Source organism: Ranitomeya variabilis, chromosome 4 (genome assembly GCF_051348905.1).
Source record: "Ranitomeya variabilis isolate aRanVar5 chromosome 4, aRanVar5.hap1, whole genome shotgun sequence".
NCBI lineage: Eukaryota > Metazoa > Chordata > Amphibia > Anura > Dendrobatidae > Ranitomeya > Ranitomeya variabilis.
The window spans coordinates 733,910,042-733,935,117 of NC_135235.1; the positions used below are offsets into that span (position 1 = coordinate 733,910,042).

General features: G+C 45.8%; 1 protein-coding gene across 1 annotated transcript in view; it reads left to right on the top strand.

Annotated features, from left to right (window-relative positions):
- The window catches only part of LOC143767941 (uncharacterized), a 58,607-nt gene that overhangs the window by 12,202 nt on the left and 21,329 nt on the right, over positions 1–25,076 (top strand). Inside the window, exons 2-6 of the mRNA XM_077256485.1 lie at positions 8,132–8,281; positions 8,411–8,590; positions 8,673–8,796; positions 8,880–8,977; positions 9,173–9,263. Coding sequence (XP_077112600.1) covers positions 8,132–8,281; positions 8,411–8,590; positions 8,673–8,796; positions 8,880–8,977; positions 9,173–9,263 — 643 coding nt within the window. The remainder of the gene's footprint in view (positions 1–8,131; positions 8,282–8,410; positions 8,591–8,672; positions 8,797–8,879; positions 8,978–9,172; positions 9,264–25,076) is intronic.

The following is a 25,076-nucleotide window of genomic DNA, read 5'->3' on the forward strand; positions in this document are numbered from 1 at the left end:
CACAGCACAGCGAGCAGAGGCAGGAGATCAGCGCCATCTTCCTGGAGCTCACACTGCATCTGTGAGCTCCAGCTTCCCAGGATAATCGCAGGAGCCCTGCAGTTATAGGAGGAGGAGGAGGACACCAAGGAGGGGAGAGAGAAAGGACTCAGCAGGGAGCCGTGAAGTAAGTATCAGTGGGGAGGGGGAGAGGCAGTCTAATCCTATCCCTTGTGGTGCTGACTCTGAGCAGTGTATCTCCTCCCATGTGTGTTAAGGTACCGTCACATTTAGCGACGCAGCGATCTAGACAACGATCCCGATCGCTGCAGCGTCGCTGTGTGGTCGCTGGAGAGCTGTCACACAGACAGCTCTCCAGCGACCAACTATGCGAAGTCCCCTGGTAACCAGGGTAAACATCGGGTTACTAAGCGCAGGGCCGCGCTTAGTAACATGATGTTTACCCTGGTTACCAGCGTAAAGGTAAAAAAAACCCCAAACACTACATACCGTATTTTCCGGCGTATAAGACGACTGGGCGTATAAGACGACCCCCCAACTTTACCAGTTAAAATATAAAATCTTCTTAAAAGTCGGGGGTCTTCTTATACACCGTATGTCATCTTATAGGGCCGGTGAATATGTGCCTTTTGGGGGGGGGGAGTGATCCTGATGATGACGAGGGGGCGTCTCACAGGAAAGTGAGTATCCCCCATTACCTTATCGTAGCGCTGCAGCGTGGGGGTCTCTGTGCTGGGAGCGGCGGCTGCTGTGGTGTGGTGCGGCGGCTCCTCTTCTGTGTGGGGCCTCTGTGCTGTGGTGCGGCGGCTCCTCTTCTGTGTGGGGCCTCTGTGCTGTGGTGCGGCGGCTCCTCTTCTGTGTGGGGCCTCTGTGCTGTGGTGCGGCGGCTCCCCTTCTGTGTGGGGCCTCTGTGCTGTGGTGCGGCGGCTCCTCTTCTGTGTGGGGCCTCTGTGCTGTGGTGCGGCGGCTCCTCTTCTGCAGTGTGGGGCCTCTGTGCTGTGGGGCGGCGGCGGCGGCGTATCTTTATGCAGTTGGGGCTCCTCCGGCATCTCCTTAAGCCCTGGAGGCCCCGCCGGCAACTCCATCGGTGCAATGCAGCAGCCATTTTCCCGGAGGCAGCTCAATAGGTGCGATGCGGTGGCCTCCGGGAAAATGGCTGCTGGGGGCTGCGCATGCTCAGATTCAGATCTCGTCCCGAAATCTCGGGACACGAGATCTGAATCTGAGCAGCGGCCATTTTCCCGGAGGCCACCACATTGCACCGATGGAGTTGCCGGCGGGGCCTCCAGGGCTTAAGGAGCTGCCGGAGGAGCCCCAACTGCATAAAGATACGCCGCCGCCCCACAGCACAGAGGCCCCACACAGAAGAGGAGCCGCCGCACCACAGCACAGCAGCCGCCGCCGCTCCCAGCACAGAGACCCCCACGCTGCAGCGCTACGATAAGGTAATGGGGGATACTCACTTTCCTGTGAGACGCCCCCTCGTCATCAGGATCACTCCCCCTCCCCACCCACCATATACACCCGGCGTACAAGACGATTCCCGGCGTATAAGACGACCCCCGACTTTTAAGAAGATTTTCAGGGGTTAAAAAGTCGTCTTATACGCCGGAAAATATGGTACTTACATTCCGGTGTCTGTCCCCCGGAGCTGTGCTTCTCTGCACTGTGTAAGCGCCGGCCCTAAAGCAGAGCGGTGACGTCACCGCTGTGCTCTGCTTTCCGGCCGGCCGGCGCTTACACAGTGCAGAGAAGCACAGCGCCGGGGGACAGACACAGGAATGTAAGTATGTAGTGGTTTTTTTTTTTTTTTACGTTTACGCTGGTAACCAGGGTAAACATCAAGTTACTAAGCGCGGCCCTGCGCTTAGTAACCCGATGTTTACCCTGGTTACCAGTGAAGACATCGCTGAATCGGTGTCACACACATCGATCCAGCGATCTCTACGGGAGATCCAGCAACGAAATAAAGTTCTGGCCTTTCTGCTCCGACCAACAATGGCACAGCAGGATCCTGATCGCTGCTGCCTGTCAAACTCAACGATATCGCTAGCCAGGACGCTGCAACGTCACGGATCGCTAGCGATATCGTTCAGTGTGAAGGTACCTTTACTGTCTGCTGAGCTGTGTTATCTAATCCTCTCCTGTGTGATACTGACTGAGCTGTGCATCTAATCCTATCCTGTGTGATACTGTCTGCTGAGCTGTGTATCTAATCCTATCCTGTGTGATACTGTGCTGAGCTGTGTATCTAATCCTCTCCTGTGTGATACTGTTTGCTGAGCCATGTATCTAATCCTATCCTGTGTGATACTTTGTGCTGAGCTGTATATCTAATCCTCTCCTGTGTGATACTGTGTGCTGAGCCGTGTATCTAGTCCTATCCTGTGTGATACTGACTGAGCCACGTATCTAATAATCTCCTGTGTGATACTTTGCTGAGACGTGTATCTAATCCTCTCCTGTGTGATACTGTCTGCTGAGCCATGCATCTAATCCTATCCTGTGTGATACTGTGAGCCTTGTATCTAATCCTACCCTGTGTGATACTGTGCTGAGCCGTGTATCTAATCCTCTCCTGTGGGATACTGTGTGCTGAGCCATGTATCTAATCCTATCCTGTGTGATACTGACTGAGCCATGTATCTAATCCTCTCCTGTGTGATACTTTGTTGAGACGTGTATCTAATCCTATCCTGTGTGATACTGTCTGCTGAGCCATGCATCTAATTTTACCCTGTGTGATCCTGTGCTGAGCCGTTTATCTAATCCTCTCCTGTGTGATACTGACTGAGCTGTGTATCTAATCCTATCCTGTGTGATACTGACTGCTGAGCCATGTATCTAATCCTATCCTGTGTGATACTGTGCTGAGCTGTGTATCTAATCCTCTCCTGTGTGATACTGTTTGCTGAGCCATGTATCTAATCCTATCCTGTGTGATACTGACTGCTGAGCTGTATATCTAATCCTCTCCTGTGTGATACTGTCTGCTGAGCCCTGCATCTAATCCTACCCTGTGTGATACTGTGCTGAGCCGTGTATCTAATCCTCTCATGTGTGATACTTTGCTGAGATGTGTATCTAATCCTCTCCTGTGTGATACTGTCTGCTGAGCCATGCATCTAATCCTATCCTGTGTGATACTGTGTTGAGCCTTGTATCTAATCCTATCCTGTGTGATACTGTGCTGAGCTGTGTATCTAATCCTCTCCTGTGTGATACTATGTGCTGAGCCATGTGTCTAATCCTATCCTGTGTGATACTGACTGAGCTGTGTATCTAATCCTCTCCTGTGTGATAGTCTGCTGAGCCGTGTATCTAATCCTATCCTGTGTGATACTGTCTGCTGAGCCATGTATCTAATCCTATCCTATGTGATACTGTGCTGAGCCTTGTATCTAATCCTATCCTGTATGATACTGACTGAGCTGTGTATCTAATACTGTCCTGTGTGATACTGACTGCTGAGCTGTGTATCTAATCCTCTCCCCCGTTATGTGTGATCTATATGGCGGTATTATGTGAGATCTATATGGTGATATGTGAGAACACTGGTGGTATTATGTGAGATCTATATGACTGTATTATGTGTGAAGTATATGGCGGTATTATGTGTGAAGTATATTGCGGTATTGTGTGCTCTATATTGTGTGCTCTATATGGCGGTATTATGTGTGCTCTATATGGCGGTATTATGTGTGAAGTATATTGCGGTATTGTGTGCTCTGTATTATGTGTGCTCTATATGGCGGTATTATGTGTGCTCTATATGGCGGTATTATGTGTGAAGTATATTGCGGTATTGTGTGCTCTGTATTATGTGTGCTCTATATGGTGGTATTATGTGTGCTCTATATGGCGGTATGCTCTATATGGCGGTATTATGTGTGCTCTATATGGCGGTATTATGTGTGCTCTATATGGCGGTATTATGTGAGAACACTATGGTGTCGTTATTTGCGATCTATATGATGGTATTATGTGAGAACTATAGGACAGTTTTATGTGTGCTCTATACGGCAGTATTGTGTGTGCTCTATATGGCGGTATTATGTGTGCTCTATATGGCAGTATTATGTGTGCTCTATATGGCGGTATTATGTGAGAACACAATGGCGTTTTTTGCGATCTATATGATGGTATTATGTGAGAACTATATGACAGTATTATGTGTGCTCTATACGGCGGTATTGTGTGCTCTATATGGCGGTATTATGAGTGATCTATCTGGCGATATTAGGTGTGATCTATATGGCGGTATTATGTGAGAACACTATGGCAGTATTATCTGCAGAAAGGGGACCCATTCTATGGTGGTTCCGGTTGAGCAGCTGCACGCGGGTCTGGGTTAATAGAGGGGGCAGCATGACCTCCAGTTAGGTGCCTTCAGGGGAGGGCTGGTAAGGAAGCTGAAGAGAGGGGTCTCATGTTTATCGTTACTATATGGCTACATTTCCTTCCCAGCATCACCCCGGACTGCGCCTGTCACCTCGCTTTCACACATCGCCAGGACAGGATCTGAGGAGGGGAATGGGGTCTTTGCATGCAAAGTCTGGATCAGAACAGGCCATCAATCCGCAGAAATGTTTTCTGGATTTCTGTGGTGCAGACGGTCCATCCATGTGTATAAAAGACAGCGCTCTATGTACAATCCCTGGCTGCTCCGCACACCGAACAGTCAGTATAAGGCCACGTTCACACGCTGCGGGTTCCTCTGCGGGTTAATCCCGCAGCGGAATTGAAAATCTGCAGGGCAAAACCGCTGTGGTTATCCCTGCAGATTTATCGCGGTTTGTTCCGCGGTTTCCGCTGTGGGATTACTGCTGTACTATTGATGCTGCATATGCAGCAATATGCAGCATCAATAGTAATGTAAAAAATAATAAAAATCGGTTATACTCACCCTCTGACGTCGCGATCTCTCCGGCGCTGCAAGCGGCTGTGCCGACAAGGACCTTCGTGACGTCACGGTCATGTGACCGCGGCGTCATCACGGTCATGTGACCGCGGCGTCACCACGGGTCCTGTTCGACACAGCAACTGAGACCGGACGCCGCGGGCAGCGCTGAGAGGTGAGTATAGCATTATTTTTTATTTTAATTCTTTTTTTTACACCCAAATATGGTTCCCAGGGCCTGGAGGAGAGTCTCCTCTCCTCCACCCCGGGTACCACCCGCACATTATCCGCTTAACTTCCCGCAACGTGGGCACAGCCCCATGCGGGAAGTTAGCGGTTCAATGCATTTCTATGGGTGCAGAATCGCTGCGATTCTGCACCAAGAAGTGACATGGTCCTTCTTTTTTTCTGCAGAAAATCCGCGCGGATTTTCCACAGAAAAAAAGGATCGTCGGCACAGCGGGTTTTGTTTTCCATTAGGTTACATTGTACTGTAACCTACATGGAAAAAGGATGCGGACCCGCAGCTGCAAAACAGCTGCGGGTCCGCACCAAAACCCGCAGCGTGTGAACATAGCCTAACTTTGCAGTCACCAACAAAATGGCTGCACACTGTGTTCCTGAATCCTCTCATCCCTTAGCAAACACCAGAAGGGGAGGAGAGGAGACATCACACCCGTCAGCAGACTCCGCCCATAATTACTGCAGTGCAGTAATGTGAGCTAGTCAATTTTTGTCAAATTTCATTAGCTGCTCCCCCTAGTGTTTAAAAGTGGAAATGCCAAACCTTTTAAAATAATTTTTCATATTTTACTAAATTAAAAACAAATGATAATATTTTTTAAGAAAATATAAACATTAATTCTTTACATTTTTTCAATTGCTGGAAAAAAAAAAATTTTGATGGCACCTTCCCTTTAACTAACATTGTGCAGTGACTCTGCTTTCCATATAGTGATGGATATTTCTTGTTGCTGAAACTATGATGTTTTTCACTTTAACCCTTTGTTAAACACCTCTGATCAGTGCGATCATACAACATACAAGCCTCTGATGGCTCCGGTGGTGCCCTGTACTACTGTAGTGCCGTGTATCATCACTGTGGTCAGTGTAATACTAACGGCCCCATACACATGAGATAAGTGTTGGCTGAACGGTCATTTGGCAGACGGCCATCTCTCCCGACTCCCCATACACACAAATATTCCAGCTTTCCTGGGGTCTGTATGAGAGAGTCGCCTCCAGACTCCTCTAGAGGAGGATTATCTACAGGAAGAACAAACGGATTAGCCTCTGAAATTCAGGATGCCAGATCCTTCTCTGCCCTGACATCATCTGTCGGGAGGCCCCCAAATACATTATCTAGTCGCCCAAACCCCCAAAATCAGTGCTTTCATGTAACTTTACTCTAATGTGTATGGGGCATTAAAAGGTAACTTATTGGACGCTGCCTCTGACCCGGCCTAATAGACCTTCATACATTGCAGCCCAGACACCATTATTAGGCATGTAAGTATCGAAGTAACTAGGCCGCCCCATACTATCCAGTACTTGGGGGCAGAGGGCCATTCAGCCAAACTCTGTCACACCTTCTTAGGGTACCGTCTCACAGTGGCACTTTGGTCGCTACGACGGCACGATCCGTGACGTTCTAGCTATATACATACGATCTCGCTGTGTCTGACACGCTACTGCGATCAGACACCCCGCTGAGAATCGTACGTCGTAGCAGATCGTTTGAAACTTTATTTCGTCGCTTGATCACCTGCTGACATCGCTGGATCGGTGTGTGTGACACCGATCCAGCGATGTGTTCGCTTGTAACCAGGGTAAACATCGGGTTACTAAGCGCAGGGCCACGCTTAGTAACCCGATGTTTACCCTGGTTACCAATGTAAATGTAAAAAAAAAAAACACTACATACTTACATTCCGGTGTCCATCAGGTCCCCCGGCGTCCGCTTCCCTGCACTGACTGAGCTCCGGCCGTAAAGTAAAAGCAGAGCACAGCGGTGACATCACCGCTGTGCTGTGCTTTATGGCTGGCCGGCGCTCACAGTCAGTGCAGGGAAGCGGACGCCGGGGGACCTGACGGACACCGGAATGTAAGTATGTAGTGTTTTTTTTTTTTTTACATTTACATTGGTAACCAGGGTAAACATCGGGTTACTAAGCGCGGCCCTGCGCTTAGTAACCCGATGTTTACCCTGCTTACCCGGGGACTTAGGCATCGTTGGTCGCTGGAGAGCTGTCTGTGTGACAGCTCTCCAGCGACCACACAACGACTTACCAACGATCACGGCCAGGTCGTATCGCTGGTCGTGATCGTTGGTAAATCGCTTAGTGTAATGGTACCCTTAGATGTCATGTTTGCTTTTCTCAGCAGCAAGTGGTTAAACTGCCAGGGTTTTTTGTTGAAGCCTCATCTGTGCCATCCCTGCGGTGCACATCTATGTTCTGGTGCACAAAAAGATTAATTTATTTTTAATAAATGTTTAACATGCTAAAAATTATAAAATGTGTCTTCTGCTTTTTCCATGTTTTTTTTCATTTTACAAGAATTGTTGGAGCCAATTTTCTTTAGAAACATTTCAATGTGTTTTTTTTTCTAGTGTTTTTTTTTTGTAATATAGGAAAGTCTAAGTCCAGAAATAAACCCCATAAATCACTGTACATGGAGACTTGGGGATCAGATCATTTCTGTCCGCGTTGATTGTGGAAACAAAAAAGCTTTTATAAAAACCTCAAACTTCTGTGTGTGACTCAGAGCTGAGATCTAACGTGATAGAAGATTCCAGTGCGGGGAAGACGGGAAACCTTCATATAGACGGCCGGTGGGGATGGAGTCAGTGACCGACTCTGGACAGATCTGTTCCTAGAGCCGTAGTAGGAGATGAAGATGTCGTCCTCATCATGAAGTCGTTATTTCTCCTGTCACGTGTAATGAATATCTCCTGCAGTATTACTAATGCCGATTCCAGGGTCGGGAAATGAGACAAGAATTAGCGTTATGGAAGATGAGTCTATGAGGAACGTATTCAGCTGCCGACTCCGAGGAAGAAACTGCTTGTTGTCTGTGGCCTAAATATATAGGTTTTATTAGTAGATGTAAAGAAGGAAACTAAATACTGTAAAATAATAAATCTCCTCATATGTTTCCCTTATTATCTCCAGTAATTGTATTATTACACAGGATTCTTATGATGTTACATCGGCTCATATTCTCATTCAGGTCTCTACAATATCGGATCCTCTCAGTGAAGATCTTCTATATAAGAGAATTTTCCTGATTTACTCATCAAAGATTGATATGGACAGAGACAAGATGGCGGAGAGGATATTACACCTCACCCTAGAGATCCTCTTCCGGCTTACTGGAGAGGTGAGAGATTCTGATGACGTCACATTACATCATTCTTATCTATGGGAATAACAGATGGACAGAACTGGAGAGGTGAGGACTCTGGAAATGTCTGTAGTGAGATTTATTAATGCGTCTCTCCATTACCAGGATTACACAGTAGTGAAGAAGACCTCTAGTGAGCGCTGTCAGGACCCTGTGTCTGAGGGATGGGGAAGACCCCTGAGCCCAATCACGGTTCCTCCACCTCACCCCCTGATATATGAGGACATCAATGACCAAAAGATCCTAGAACTCACCTACAAGATGATTGAGCTGCTGACTGGAGAGGTGACACTGCTGGGAATGCTGGGACATTATACAGTAATGCTATGAAGGGATCGGGGGATGACGGTATCATTGTATGTGTCAGGTTCCTATAAGGTGTCAGGATGTCGCTGTCTATTTCTCCATGGAGGAGTGGGAGTATTTAGAAGGACACAGAGATCTGTACAAGGACGTCATGATGGAGGTTCCCCAGCCCCTCACATCTCCAGGTAATAGACAGGACTAAATACACACGGCCTATAATTATCTGTATGTAAAGAATGTATTCAGTCCCTGTATGTGTTTCCTCCAGATCTATCCAGTAAGAGGACAACACCAGAGAGATGTCCCCGTCCTCTTCTTCCACAGGACTGTAAACAAGAAGATCCCAATGTTCCTCAGAATCATCAGGTAGATGGAGAGAAGGTGTCAGGAGATCTCCCCTATGATGTGTAGACGCTGGTGAAGGTCTTGTGCTCAGTCTTGTTTTATCCACCAGTATTATATGTTTTATACTTGTGTAATGTGAACGGTGGAGATGGCAGGATTAGAGCTGATCATAGATGTGACTTCTCCTCTCTGTGACTTTTACAATATTTGTTTCAGGGTGAAGATCTGACCCATATTAATACTACAGAGACATATGTGAAGGGTGATGAGCGGTGTAAAGAGGAGATTCCTACATATGACTACCCAGGTTAGTAGTGACCACTAAATGCAGAGAAGTCACAGATTCTTCTCAGTCACCGGCTGTGGCTGCTTTATCGGTGGTGTAGTCCGGCCGTATTACCATGATCACCATTTTGCCTCTAGACCACAACATTCTCCACCCAAAATTGTTCAAATGACTTTGGTCATTGAAAGCCCTTTTCTATAGAACTTACAACCTGGAGGATCCACCTACCCCCTGGGATTAGAATACGCTGTTACCTGCCCAGATCTGTGAACTACAAAGCCAAATGACAGCGTACGTAGAATGTGCTGACAAGATAGAAAATCACTTGAAGAAAAATATGGGTCTGTAAGAGAAAGCGGAGGGTAATGATGCTGTTGGTTTCCTAGATCCCTGATATCTTATTGGATGAATCCATCTTCTCTCCCTTCTGTGCTGCTGAATGTGCTCATATGGTCCCTACAAGACCAGGTCCAGTCTTTCTGGCCAAACTTCACTTTTATGATTCACAACATTGAATGTGCAGTGAGGCCAAGTGTGAATTTCTGTACAATAACAGCAGAGTTTCCCTTTATCCTGACTTTTCAATTTGTATTAAAACCGACTAACTTCAAGGAGGATTGTGATAATCTACATAAACACATTACCCCTGTGCCATGATATATCTCTGAGCTGTGCGTGGCTGATGGCTGTAATATACATTTATTCACGCCTGCAGGAGATGTGTTGGCTCGAGCCCTGGTTTCATGGATTCACTCCACCTCATAAATTACATTGTTTTTGATCCTAAGAAATTAGATTACTGCACAATCTCTGCTGAAATGGGGAGCAATATTATTTTCTCTAATCTTCTGGTCCGGATTCATAGTAGCTCCAATGGTCCACCATAAATTAGTGCAACTCTGGTTTACTGTTGTTTAATCTGTACAGTATTTGTAGCTTTCAGTTAATGAGATTCTCGTGCTCTGGGGTGGGGCTGTGGGCGGGGCTTTGTGGTGCTCTGGGGCGGGGCTATTGGCGGGGCTTCGTGGTACTCTGGGGCAGGGCTGTGGGCGGGGCTTTATGTGGTGCTATAATTACATATTCATCTGTATTGGCTTATGACAGGTTACTGATCCCTCACTGACCTGCCACCCATTTTTACATAATGCATATAATAGTGTTGATATTATTGTTGATAATGCCTATAATATTGTGGGTATTGGGAGGCTTAGAAAAAAAATGACATCCAGGAAAATGTCACCAGCGGCGCCTGTCCAGTAGCATCTATCTCTTATAGACTGCGCAGGCGCTGCCATCACCGGTGACATTTTGCTGGATATAGTTTTTCTTTCGAAGTCTCTCAATAGCCACAATATTATAGGCATTATCAACAATAATATTAACACTATTATATGCATTATGTATAAATGGGGGGCAGGTCAGTGAGGGATCAGCGACCTGTCATAGGCCAATACAGATGCATATGTAATCAGAACACCACATAAAGCCCCGCCCCAGAGCAACACATAAAGCCCTGCCCACACCTAAAGCCCCACCCCAGAGCACCACAAAGCCCCACCCACAGCTCCGCCCCAGAGCATGACAATCTCATTAACTGAAAACTACAAATACAGATTAAATGTATAGCGGTTTGGATTAAAAAGTTACCTTTAATTAAACATTAAAATCGGCAACTACCATATACAACAAACAAAATGAAAATTAATGCAAGGTGCGAAAGACAAACAACAATCAAAGTACTGTGGGATGCATCATACGCAGATGGGGTAATATATCATTGCACCTCTCTATCTACTGTGCTTGGATACTTGATAACCACACCACCCCTTATATTTACCAAACCTTAACCCCCAAAAATGGTTTGCACGTTAATGACCGGGCCAATTTTTACAATTCTGACCACTGTCCCTTTATGAGGTTATAACTCTGGAACGCTTCAACGGATCCTGATGATTCTGACACTGTTTTCTCGTGACATATTGTACTTCATGATAGTGGTAACATTTCTTTGATATGACTTGCGTTTATTTGTGAAAAAAGCGAAAATTTAGTAAATTTCACAATTTTCCAACTTTGAATTTTTATGCCCTTAAATCACAGACATATGTCACACAAAATGCTTAATAAGTAACATTTCCCACATGTCTACTTTACATCAGCACAATTTTGGAACCAAAATTTTTTTTGTTAGGGAGTTATAAGGGTTAAAAATTGACCAGCAATTTCTCATTTTTACAACACCATTTTTTTTTAGGGACCACATCACATTTGAAGTCATTTTGAGGGGTCTATATTATAGAAAATACCCAAGTGTGACACCATTCTAAAATCTGCACCCCTCAAGGTACTCAAAACCACATTCAAGCAGTTTATTAACCCTTCAGGTGTTTCACAGGAATTTTTGGAATGTTTAAAAAAAAAAAAAAAAATGAACAGTTAACTTTTTTTCATAAAAAATTTACTTCAGCTCCAATTTGTTTAATTTTACCATGGGTAATAGGAGAAATTGGACCCCAAAAGTTGTTGTGCAATTTGTCCTGAGTACTTTGATACCCCATATGTGGGGAGGGAACCACCGTTTGGGTGCATGGCAGAGCTCGGAAGGGAAGGAGCGCCGTTTGACTTTTCAATGCAAAATTGACTGGAATTGAGATGGGACGCCATGTTGCATTTGGAGAGCCACTGATGTGCCTAAACATTGAAACACTTCAACACAACCCTAATCCCAATGGTAACCCTAACCACACCCTTAACCCTGACACACCCCTAATCCTAACCCTAATCTCAACCGTAAATGTAATCCAAACCCTAACTTTAGCCCTAACCCTTACTTTAGCCCCAACCCTAACTTTAGCCCCAACTCCAACCCTAACTTGAGCCCCAATCCTAACCCTATCTTTAGCCCCAACCCTAACTGTAGCCTAACTGTATAATTTTTCCATATTTTGGTCCACAGAGTCATATGAGGTCTTGTTTTTTGCGGGACGAGTTGACGTTTTTATTAGAACAATTTTTGGGCACGTGACGTGAATTTTTGTGAGGTAGAATGACCAAAAACCAGCTATTCATGAATTTCTTTTGGGGGGGTGCTTATACCGTTCCACGTTTGGTAAAATTGATAAAGCAGTTTTATTCTTTGGGTCAGTACGATTACAGCGATGCCTCATTTATATGTTTTTTAATGTTTTGGGGCTTTTATGCAATACAAACTATTTTAGATAAAAAAATAATAATTTTTGCATCGCTTTATTCTGAGGACTATAACTTTTATATTTTTTCGCTTATGATGCTGTATGGCGGCTCATTTTTTGCGTGAAAAGATGACATTTTCAGCGGTACCATGGTTATTTATATCCGTCTTATTTTTTTTTAAATTTGTTTATTAATTCCAGAATAAACAAACAATGCATACATTTGCATTTATCATTATCAATTATACCACCAGATACAAATAATTACAGAATATCATCATATCCAAATTTACAGGGGTAATAAACTGTGCATGTTGAATCACTAGTACCTATAAAATGCTTACTATACAACTTTAACAATTTTAACCGTTAACAGTAAACAGTAAGTCGCCAAAAGGAAAAACAGATTTAAATCCTACTCCACAAGCGATGTCCCAAAACCACAAGCCCGTTCTCCTGTGCATGTATCTAATCAGCGCAGACTACAGAGTATGATAAGAGGAGTTCCATCTACCCCAGATTTTTTCGAATTTATCTGGGCATCCTCTATTTTGGCACAGTGTTCTTTCAAATGGGATGACCGAGTTCACCAAGTCAATCCAAGTTCTGAGAGATGGGGAGGAACCACCCATCCACCTTAACGCCAGTACCTTCCGTGCTAAGAAGAGCGTCTCTCGAAGAAAGATCCCAGTATGGTGATCCCATGCCTCTGTATCCCACACCCTGAATAAGCAGGTCAATGGCTCAAGTGGGACAGGGATTGACAATAAAGATGTTAATAATGTCGTGACCTCTTTCCAATAGTGGAAAATTACAGGGCACCTCCAGATCATATGGATAAAATCTGCATCACGTGTATGACATCGTAAGCAATCTGACGAATGGAGGCGACCCATTTTAAAGAGTCGCATTGGGGTCAAATAAGTCTGATATATAATATATAGCTGGGTCATCCTATTATTAACTGAAGGAGAAACTTTAGTTGGAGACTCTAGAATATCTTCCCACTCCTCCCCCAGTGTATCAGGAAGAAGTCCCTCCCACTTCCTTTTGAGAGAGGTAATAGTTGACCCATCTCCCACGGATAATAGATACGTATATAAAGAGGAAATGAGTCCCTGAGGACCCTGTGATTTGAGAATGCCTATCAGAGGTAAAGATGAGATCGCTCGACCTGCACCCACATTTCGCATGTGCGATTGGAAAGCTGACCTAAGCTGCAAATAACGGAAGAATTGAGATCTTGGGATATTGTAGGTATCTCGTAATTGTTCGAAGGATACAAAAAACCCCTGGTCGTGTACATTGCCCACCGAAAGAACACCACATGAGATCCAGAACTCAGTAGATGGGTGATTCAGTAATTCTGGAAAATAACTATTATGCCATAGTGGCATTTCAGCTATTATATCTGCAAATTTAAAAACTTTTTTAATTTGTCTCCATATTAATCTCACCAGTCGAAGCAAAGGCAGCAAACGGGGAGCACTGACTTTCTCTATTTCCAAAAATCCCAATGGAAAATCAATCCGGGCAGAGTGAATTAGATGACTCTCTGAATTAGGTAGGGAGTTATTAGGCATCCATTTGCTTAATGCCCTAGCCTGCCCGGCAAGACAGTATAAATAAAAGTCTGGTAGGGCCGCCCTTCCCCCCCCCCCCCCCCCCCCCCTTTCGGTCTCTGCAGAGTAGATAGTTTAAGTTTGGGTCTGGTCTTCCCCCATATAAAGGATGTGGTCAGGGAGTTTAAATTAGCAAAGAAAGACTTGGGTATTGGCATAGCACTGTGTTGGAGACAATAATTAAGTTTCGGGAGCAATATCATTTTAATTAGATTAATGCGGCCTGCAACGGAGAGGGGGAGTTTGCTCCAGGTTGTAAATTTAGATTTGACCAGGTCTAATAGTGGATAGATGTTAAGTTGTAGGTCCAGCCGACTATATTGAGACATATGGATACCTAAATATTTGAAATTGGAAACTACAGGTAGTGACGAGAGATTTTCGAGATAGGGCATCGGAGCATGAGATAGAGGCATCAGGGCAGACTTGTCCCAATTTATATAAAGACCGGAGAATTTACTAAATTTATCAATGGTCCTTATTACTTGTGGTAGTGTTTCTTCTATTTTATCCATAAATATGATCATGTCATCAGAATAAAGACCGATGGTATCCACACGATCTGCAATATTTATTCCCTTAATATCTGTGGAGGACCTTATGCGTATTGCCAAAGCTTCTATCGCGAGGGCAAAAAGAGCCGGGGACAAAGGACATCCTTGACTGGTTCCCCTGTGTAAGGTAAAAGAATCAGAGATAGTTATTCACAATTATCCGTGCCCTAGGATTCCTATATAATGTATCTATCCCTCTAATAAATTTGTCCCCAAAGCCGTATTTCTGTAGACATGCGGAGAGGAAAGGCCACTCGAGGGAGTCGAACACTTTGGCTGTGTCTAGTGATGCCAGTGCCCAATTATTATCCAATTCTAGAGAGCTATATTGGATCACTGATTGGACCCGCCTAATATTGATGGAGGTACTTTTCCCGGGCATAAAGCCAGTTTGATCTGGGTGTATAAGGTCTAGTATGATCGTGTTTAGTCTAGTAGCCAAGATTTTAGTGAAGATTTTATAATCTACATTCACCAATGATATGGGGCGATACGATCCACACTCCAAGGGATCCTTTCCCTCCTTCTTAAGTACAGTAATATTTGCATCGTAAAATGTTTCAGGCATAAATTCTCCCTCCCATATACTCCGGAGTACCTTCAGTAAAAGTGGTGCCAGGTGGCTCCGATATTTTTATAGAACTCAGCGGGAAACCCGTCGGGTCCAGGGGCCTTCCCGGTGGCCATGTCTATTATAGCATGCTCCACTTCCTCCAGAGTAAACTCGGCCTCCATAAAAGCTTGTTGGGTTGGACTCAGTGAGGGGAATGCTATGTCCGATAAATAATCTACACATTCAGAGATACCAAGACCACTACCAGACTTGTACAGCGACTTATAGTAATTACAAAAACACCTGAAGAATCTCCTCAGTAGAGGATACCAACGAACCATCAAGTGCCCGAATCTGTAGTACTGTATTAGAGGTATTATGTTGGCGTACTAAAAAGGCTAGAAGTGTACTGGCCTGATTCCCCAGTTCAAAATAGGATTGACGGGTAAAGAATAGTTTACGCTTCGATTTAGTGTCTATATGTTGGGTATATAATCTTTGGGAAGTAAGCCATTCCACCCTGTTGCCACTGGTTTGATTGGCTACATAGCCGGCCTCCGAATCCCTCAGCCGCCGCTCCATCTCATCGTCCTCTCCTGCCGTCACCCTTTTTATGTAGGAAATTGTGGAGGACAGACATCCCCTTAACCCCTTCATGACCCAGCCTATTTTGGCCTTAATGACCTTGCCATTTTTTGCAATTCTGACCAGTGTCCCTTTATGAGGTAATAACTCCGGAACGCTTCAACGGATCCTAGCGATTCTGAGATTGTTTTTTCGTGACATATTGGGCTTCATGTTAGTGGTTAATTTAGGTCGATAATTTCTGAGTTTACTTGTGAAAAAAACGGAAATTTGGCGAAAAATTTGAAAATTTTGCAATTTTCACATTTTGAATTTTTATTCTGTTAAACCAGAGAGTTATGTGACACAAAATAGTTAATAAGTAACATTTCCCACATGTCTACTTTACATCAGCACAATTTTGGAAACAAATTTTTTTTGCTAGGAAGTTATAAGGGTTAAAATTTGACCAGTGATTTCTCATTTTTACAACAAAATTTACAAAACCATTTTTTTTAGGGACCACCTCACATTTGAAGTCAGTTTGAGGGTTCTATATGGCTGAAAATACCCAAAAGAGACACCATTCTAAAAACTGCACCCCTCAAGGTGCTCAAAACCACATTCAAGAAGTTTATTAACCCTTCAGGTGTTTCACAGCAGCAGAAGCAACATGGAGGGAAAAAATTAACATTTAACTTTTTAGTCACAAAAATGATCTTTTAGCAACAATTTTTTTATTTTCCCAAGGGTAAAAGGATAAACTGGACCACGAATGTTGTTGTCCAATTTGTCCTGAGTACGCTGATACCTCATATGTGGGGGTAAACCACTGTTTGGGCGCACGGCAGGGCTCGGAAGGGAAGGAGCGCCATTTGACTTTTTGAATGAAAAATTGGCTCCAATCTTTAGCGGACACCATGTCGCGTTTGGAGAGCCCCCGTGTGCCTAAACATTGGAGCTCCCCCACAAGTGACCCCATTTTGGAAACTAGACCCCCCAAGGAACTTATCTAGAAGCATAGTGAGCACTTTAAACCCTCAGGTGCTTCACAAATTGATCCGTAAAAATGAAAAAGTACTTTTTTTTCACACAAAATTTCTTTTAGCCTCAATTTTTTCATTTTCACATGGGCAACAGGATAAAATGGATCCTAAAATTTGTTGGGCAATTTCTCCTGAGTACGCCGATACCTCATATGTGGGCGTAAACCACTGTTTGGGTGCACGGCAGGGCTCGGAAGGGAAGGCACGCCATTTGGCTTTTTGAATGGAAAATTAGCTTCAATCATTAGCGGACACCATGTCGCGTTTGGAGAGCCCCTGTGTGCCTAAACATTGGAGCTCCCGCACAAGTGACCCCATTTTGGAAACTAGACCTCCCAAGGAACTAATCTAGATGTGTGGTGAGCACTTTGAACCCCCAAGTGCTTCACAGAAGTTTATAACGCAGAGCCATGAAAATAAAAAATTATTTTTCTTTCCTCAAAAATGATTTTTAGCCCACAATTTTTTATTTTCCCAAGGGTAAAAGGAGAAATTGGACCCCAAAAGTTGTTGTGCAGTTTTTCCTGAGTACGCTGATACCCCATATGTGGGGGTAAACCACTGTTTTGGCACACGTCGGGGATCGGAAGGGAAGTAGTGACGTTTTGAAATGCAGACTTTAATGGAATGCTCTGCGGGCGTCACGTTGCGTTTGCAGAGCCCCTGATGTGCCTAAACAGTAGGAACTCCCCACAAGTGACCCCACTTTGGAAACTAGACCACCAAGGGAACTTATCTAGATGTGTGGAGAGAACTTTGAACCCCCAAATGCTTCACAGAAGTTTATAACGCAGAGCCGTGAAAATAATAAATGTGTTTTCTTTCCTCAAAAATATTTTTTTAGCCCAGAATTTTTTATTTTTCCCAAGGGTAACAGGAAAAATTTGACCCCAAAAGTTGTTGTCCAGTTTGTCCTGAGTACGATGATGCCCCATATGTGGGGGTAAACCACTGTTTGGGCACATGCCGGGGCTCGGAAGGGAAGTAGTGACGATTTGGAATGCAGACTTTGATGGAATGGTCTGCGGGAATCATGTTACGTTTGCAGAGCCCCTGATGTGCCTAAACAGTAGAAACCCCCCACAAGTGACCCCATTTTGGAAACTAGACCCCCCAAGGAACTTATCTAGATGTGTGGTGAGCACGTTCAACCCCCAAGTGCTTCACAGAAGTTTACAACGCAGAGCCGTGAAAATAAAAAATCATTTTTCTTTCCTCAAAAAAGATGTTTTAGCAAGCAATTGTTTATTTTCACAAGGGTAACAGGAGAAATTGGACCCCAATATTTGTTGCCCAGTTTGTTGTGAGTACGCTGATACCTCATATGTGGGGGTAAACCACTGTTTGGGCGCACGTCAGGGCTCGGAAGGGAAGTAGTGACATTTGAAATGCAGACTTTGATGGAATGGTCTGCGGGCGTCACCTTGCATTTGCAGAGCCCCTGATGTGCCTAAACAGTAGAAACACCCCATAAGTGACCCCATTTTGGAAACTAGACCCCCCAAAGAACTTATCTAGATGTGTGGTGAGCACGTTCAACCCCCAAGTGCTTCACAGAAGTTTACAACGCAGAGCCGTGAAAATTAAAAATCATTTTTCTGTCCTCAAAAAAGATGTTTTAGCAAGGAATTTTTTTTTTTTACAAGGGTAGCAGGAGAAATTGGACCCCAATATTTGTTGCCCAGTTTGTTGTGAGTACGCTGGTACCCCATATGTGGGGGTAAACCACTGTTTGGGCGCACGTCAGGGCTTGGAAGGGAAGTAGTGACATTTGAAATGCAGACTTTGATGGAATGGTCCGCGGGCGTCACGTTGCATTTGCAGAGTTCCTGATGTGCCTAAACAGTAGAAACACCCCACAAGTGACCCCAAAAGGATCTTATCTAGATGTGTGGTGAGCACTTTCAACCCCCAAGTGCTTCACATAAGTTTATAACGTAGAGCCGTGAAAATAAAAAAATAATTGTTCTTTCCTCAAAAATTATGTTTTAGCAAGTAATTTTTTATTTTTGCAAGGGTAACAGGAGAAATTGGACCCCAATAGTTGTTGCCCAGTTTGTCCTGAGTACGCTGGTGTCCCATATGTGGGGGTAAACCACTGTTTGGGCGCATGTCGGGGCTTGGAAGGGAGGGCGCACCATTTGACTTTTTGAACGCAAGATTGGCTGGAATCAATGGTGGCGCCATGTTGCGTTTGGAGACCCCTGATGTGCCTAAACAGTGGAAACCCCTCAATTCTAACTTCAACACTAACCCCAACACACCCCTAACCCTAATCCCAACTGTAGCCATAACCCTAACCACAACCCTAACCCCAACACACCCCTAACCACAACCCTAACCCCAACACACCCGTAACCCTAATTCCAACCCTAATCCCAACCCTACCCACAACTGTAACCCCAACACAACCCTAACCCTATCCTTAACCCTAACCACAAGCCTAATCTTAACCCTATTTCCAACCCTAGCCCTAATTCCAACCCTAAGGGTACCGTCTCACATAACGATTTACCAACGATCACGACCAGCGATACGACCTGGCCGTGATCGTTGGAAAGTCGTTGGAAAGTCGTTGTGTGGTCGCTGGGGAGCTGTCACACAGACCGCTCTCCAGCGACCAACGATGCCAAGGTCCCGGGTAACCAGGGTAAACATCGGGTTACTAAGCGCAGGGCCGCGCTTAGTAACCCAATGTTTACCGTGGTTACCAGCGTAAAAGTAAAAAAAAAACAAAACGTACATACTCACATTTCGGTGTCCTTCAGGTCCCTTGCCGTCTGCTTCCCGCTCTGACTGAGTGCCGCCGTACAGTGAGAGCAGAGCGCAGCGGTGACGTCACTGCTGTGCTGTGCTCTCACTTTCCGGCCGGCAGACAGTCAGAGCGGGAAGCAGACGGCAAGGGACCTGAAGGACACCGAAATGTGAGTATGTACGGTTTGTTTTTTTTTACTTTTACGCTGGTAACCACGGTAAACATCGGGTTACTAAGCGCGGCCCTGCTCTTAGTAACCCGATGTTTACCCTGGTTACAAGCGAACGCATCGCTGGATCGCTGTCACACACAACGATCCAGCGATGACAGCGGGAGATCCAGCGACGAAAGAAAGTTCCAAACGATCTGCTACGACGTACGATTCTCAGCAGGGTCCCTGATCGCTGCTGCGTATCAGACACAGCGATATCGTATGGACGTCACGGATCGTACCGTCGTAGCGATCAAAGTGCCACTGTGAGACGGTACCCTAACTGTAATTCCAACCATAACCCTAAGGCTATGTGCCCACTTTGCGGATTCGTGTGAGATTTTTCCGCACCATTTTTGAAAAATCCGCAGGTAAAAGGCACTGCGTTTTACCTGTGGATTTCCAGTGTTTTTTTGTGCGGATTTCACCTGCGGATTCCTATTGAGGAACAGGTGTAAAACGCTGCGGAATCCGCACAAAATTGACATGCTGCGGAAAATACAACACAGCGTTTCCGCACGGTATTTTCCGCACCATGGGCGCAGCGGATTTGGTTTTCCATAGGTGTACATGGTACTGTAAACCTGATGGAAAACTGCTACGAATTCACAGCGGCCAATCCGCTGCGGATCCGCGGCCAATCCGCTGCGGATCCGCGGCCAATCCGCTGCGGATCCGCGGCCAATCCGCTGCGGATTCGCAGCCAAATCCGCACTGTGTGCACATGCCCTAACCCTACCCCCAACCCTAACCCTACCCCTAATTCTAACCCTAGTTCTAACCCTAGTTCTAACCCTAACCCTAGTAGAAAAAAAAAATATATATATTTTATTTATTTTTATTATTGTCCCTACCTATGGGGGTGATAAAGGCGGGTCATTTACTATTTTTTTTATTTTGATCACTGTGATAGGCTATATCGCAGTGATCAAAATACATCTGAAACGAATCTGCCAGCCGGCAGATTCGGCGGGCGCAGTGCGCATGCGCCCGCCATTTTGGAAGATGGCGGCGCCCATGGAGAAGTCGGACGGACACCGGGAGGCCCGGTAAGTATGAAGGGTGTGATCGGATCACGGGCGGGGGGGGGGGGGACCGGAGCACAGGGGGGAGCGGACAGGACGACTTAGGGGGGCGGACCACGTAACGGAGCACGAGGGAGGAGATCGGTGGGTGTGGGGGGGGGACAGATTAGGTTTTCCAGCCATGGCCGATGATATTGCAGCATCGGCCATGGCTGGATTGTAATATTTCACCATTTTTTTGGGTGAAATATTACAAATCGCTCTGATTGGCAGTTTCACTTTCAACAGCCAATCAGAGTGATCGTAGCCACGAGGGGGTGAAGCCACCCCCCCTGGGCTGAAGCACCACTCCCCCTGTTCCTGCAGATCGGGTGAAATTGGAGTTAACCCTTTCACCCGATCTGCAGGAGCGCGATCCCTCCATGACGCATACGCTGCGTGACAGGTCGGATTGGCACCGACTTTCATGACGCAGCGTATGCGTCAAAGGTCGAGAAGGGGTTAAATATGCCTTTAGAGTGTCCAAAAACAGATTAAGATTCGAGGGGTCTGGGTGAGTAGAGACAAAACAGTTCAACTGATCAACCGTTCTATCGCTAGAATCTATCAATTTCAACCAGAAGGAATTCAATTTCCAAGATATATTATTATTTGGCTGACCGTATTTAAATTTGAGAATAACTGGGCTGTGATCTGATATCCCGCTATTACCATGTTCGATACTATCCATCCATAATGCCAGGTCACTAGATCCAAATATGTAATCTATGCGAGATAGAGACTGTCTAGTTGATGAATGACAGGTATATTCTTCTGTCTCAGGGTGACGTGTTCTCCATAGATCTAGCCATCCGCTACCGTTCATAAATAATGCCAATTGAGAAGGGGATTGAGGAGGAGGCCCCCCGGACATCTCGCCGTCTAGTCTCAATCTGTCTTTAAGATTATCCATGACTAAATTAAAGTCTCCCATACAAATAACACTAGCATTGGGATAATTTAGGGAGAAACCCACTGCCATACGGAGAACCGATATACTAGCCGGGGGTGGGTTATAAACACATAGTATCACATATTCCCGCGTATTAATAAAGCCGTGTACAAAAACAAAGCGACCCTCGGGATCACGTCGTGCCTCCCATCTAACATTCCTATGTATCAACAGGGAAACCCCTCTGGAGTAACTAGTATGGAATGCGTGAAGGGACCACTGCACCCACGGCTTTTGTATACATTTAACTGTGTCTCTGGTCAGATGTGTCTCTACAAGTGCTACAATATGGGGATGATACCTTTTAATCTGCGAAAATACCTTGATTTTCTTTCGGGGAGTCTTAATACCCCGTATATTCCACGTCATATATATAATCTCAGACCCCATATCTACGCTTAAAAAAAGGAATAATGTACATCATAACACGAGCAGGGATCTGGAACATCACGCAGAGCATAAAGTTAGCATTGGCGACTAACAGACATACCAAACAATCAAAACTGGTGTAAAAACCCAAACAAAACAGAATTTGAGGAGTATAATCCTACACTCCTGCAGTCAGATAGAAAAGGGGATACCCTCATTGGAACCAGCGTCCGGTATTGTTAAGCTCAGCACCAATACGGAGAGCTCCAATCTGTGTTGCCATTAGATAAGGAGAACTACTTAGGAGTCCGGCACACTGGACCCCCTGTATGACCGCAACTATTCGGTTGCCTCCGCCGTATCAGTAAAGAACAAGGAGGAGCCTTCATGGACAATGCGGAGTCGAGCTGGGTAAAGCATGGAGTAACTGATGTTCTTATCCCTGAGCTGCTTTTTGACTTCCATAAATCGGACTCGCTGCTTTTGAAGCTCCATGGAGAAATGGGAAGATTGATATAGTAGCGTTATTGAATTTAATAGGGCTCTTCTGCCTTGCCAAGCGAAGAATCGCATCCCTGTCTCTGCAATTGAGGAGATGCGCCAAGAAGGGCCGGGGTGGAGTTCTGGGAGGAAGAGGCCTCGTTGGGACCCTATGGGCCCTCTCCACAGAGAATGTTGAGGAGAATCCATCTCCCAGGGAGGTTTTAAGCCAGTCCTCTAAAAATTGCTCAGGTTGCTGACCTTCCGAGCGTTCTGGTAGGCCAATAATTCGGATGTTATTATGACGCAGTCTATTTTCCAGGTCATCTGCCTTTTGCTTCCAGGCATTCACAGAGCCGGCGGCCTTTGACAGCTTAGCCTCCATTGGGGCAATGGTGTCCTCTATCTGAGATACTCTAGTTTCAACCTCCGAGATACGCCCTCTCATAGCTTGCATATCATGTCGTAGACAGCCCACTTCAGTATGTACGTCTTCTATTTTCTCAGTGAAAGAAGACCTGGTGAGGGATATGGCTTGCCTCAACTGCTCAGATGCTTGTTTGAGTCAGTTCGTCTTGTTCTCCCTCCTCATTACTGTCAGAAAGACGATTTTTGCATTGATTCTGTGTGGGATTATTTCTGAGGGTACGCACATTGTCAGAGGCGTCTTCTCTGGCATATTTCTTTAACTTGTCAGCGGCCCCTGCTCCTTTAGAATGATGCATGGCGGTTAACAGAAGATCCCCACAAAAGGATCAAGCTTATGATTTTGGTAGTCTATTCTCCAATAGCAGACCAGGCAGGGTTAAACACCGGGATATACCCCAAGGAGGCAGTTGGCCGGGCAAAGAACTATCAAATATTTGCAGGAGTAGCAGTTAAGAATTTGCCCAGGCACCATGCCCCAGAGCAGTCCACAGCCCCCCACAGGCAGAACAGCAGGGAGTGGGGGTAATCCCTCCAAAGTTATGGCGCCAACAGGAGTTTGTCTGATAAGGGGGGTGCAGGGCCCAATCTTCCAGGGCACACACCGCACCACCCCTCTATTATTTCAGGGTGTTAGCTCACCTCCTGAGCTGCACTGCAATTATGCTGTATAGCGCCGCTCTCCTTGCTGCTGGAGCGCTCGCTGTAATGCTGGCTGCAGTCTCCCCAGGCACCGCCCGCCGCTCCAGACCCGGCACCTGTTTTTCCTCCGGTGTTCCACAGCGTCCTCGCTGTATGCAGGCTTCTGTCGCGTCTCGAGGGGATTCACCCGGCTTCGGCCGCCGCCGGCACTGCGTCCAGCCCGCCGGAGCCTCGCTCAAAGATGGCCGCCGCAGCTCAGGTACCTTGCTGCTCTTTCAGGCCGCCGCATTTACCGGCGTCCCCGGACTCCAAAGACGCCGTTTGAGGGGGTCACCGGTCTCCTGAGGTCCAAGGGCACCGCCCCAGCCGGCGTAGACTGTGGATCAGGGGGATTAATGGCAGGATTGGGACCAGGATAACCGGAGCTTCTTCTCTCCTAGCTTACATAGCCACGCCCCTATATCCATCTTTTTGATCGTGTGTTATTCCACTTTTTGTTCAGCGCTATGATAATAAAGCGTTGTTTTTTGCCTCGGTTTTGTTTTGTGACGGTGTTCACCGAAGGGGTTAACTAGTGTGACAGTTTTATAGGTCGGGTCGTTACGGACGTGGCAATACTAAATATGTGTACATATATTGTTTTGGGTTTTTTTTATTTAGATAATGACATGTATTTATTGCAACAATTTTTTTTTTTTATTGGGGATTTTTTTTTTTTTTTTACTGTGCAGAGTACTGTGTCAGATCAGCGATCTGACAGGCAGTGCAGGGAAGCTTGCTGGCGCTTGCTCTGAGCAGGCGCTTGCAAGTCACCTCCCTGCAGGACCTGAAAGGAGCCTTGCTGCCATTTTGGATTCGGGGCCTGCAGGGAGCGTTGCTCCGAGGGTCTCAGGGAAGCACGCAGGGAGCCCCTTTCCTGCACGATGCTTCCCTATGCCGCCGGAACGCTGCGAACATGTTTGAACGCAGTGTTCCGGGGGTGCCAGGAGTGATCCGTGACTGCTCCTGGCACATAGTGTCAGATGTCAGCTGCGATAGTCAGCTGACACCCGGCCGCAATCGGCTGCGCTTCCCCCGTGAGCGCGGCTGATCGCGCTGGACGTACTATCCCGTCACTGGGAATTAAGTCCCAGGTCACCTCGACGAGATAGTAGTTCCAATGGGATTAAGGGGTTAAACAAAATAGTAAAGTATGGGGTATGCATATATACTATAAGGATCAAATTAGATTGGGAATAACGATGCTAAATCACCCTCAATCTGTGCAATCTCCACATATGTGGAAGGTCAGACACCCATTACTGTGTAAATAAATATTCCATCAAAATAGAACCACAGTAGAAAATGCGTTTCAACTGGGTGTAACATATACTGCTCCGAGGACCCTATAAATCCTCTTAGGGCC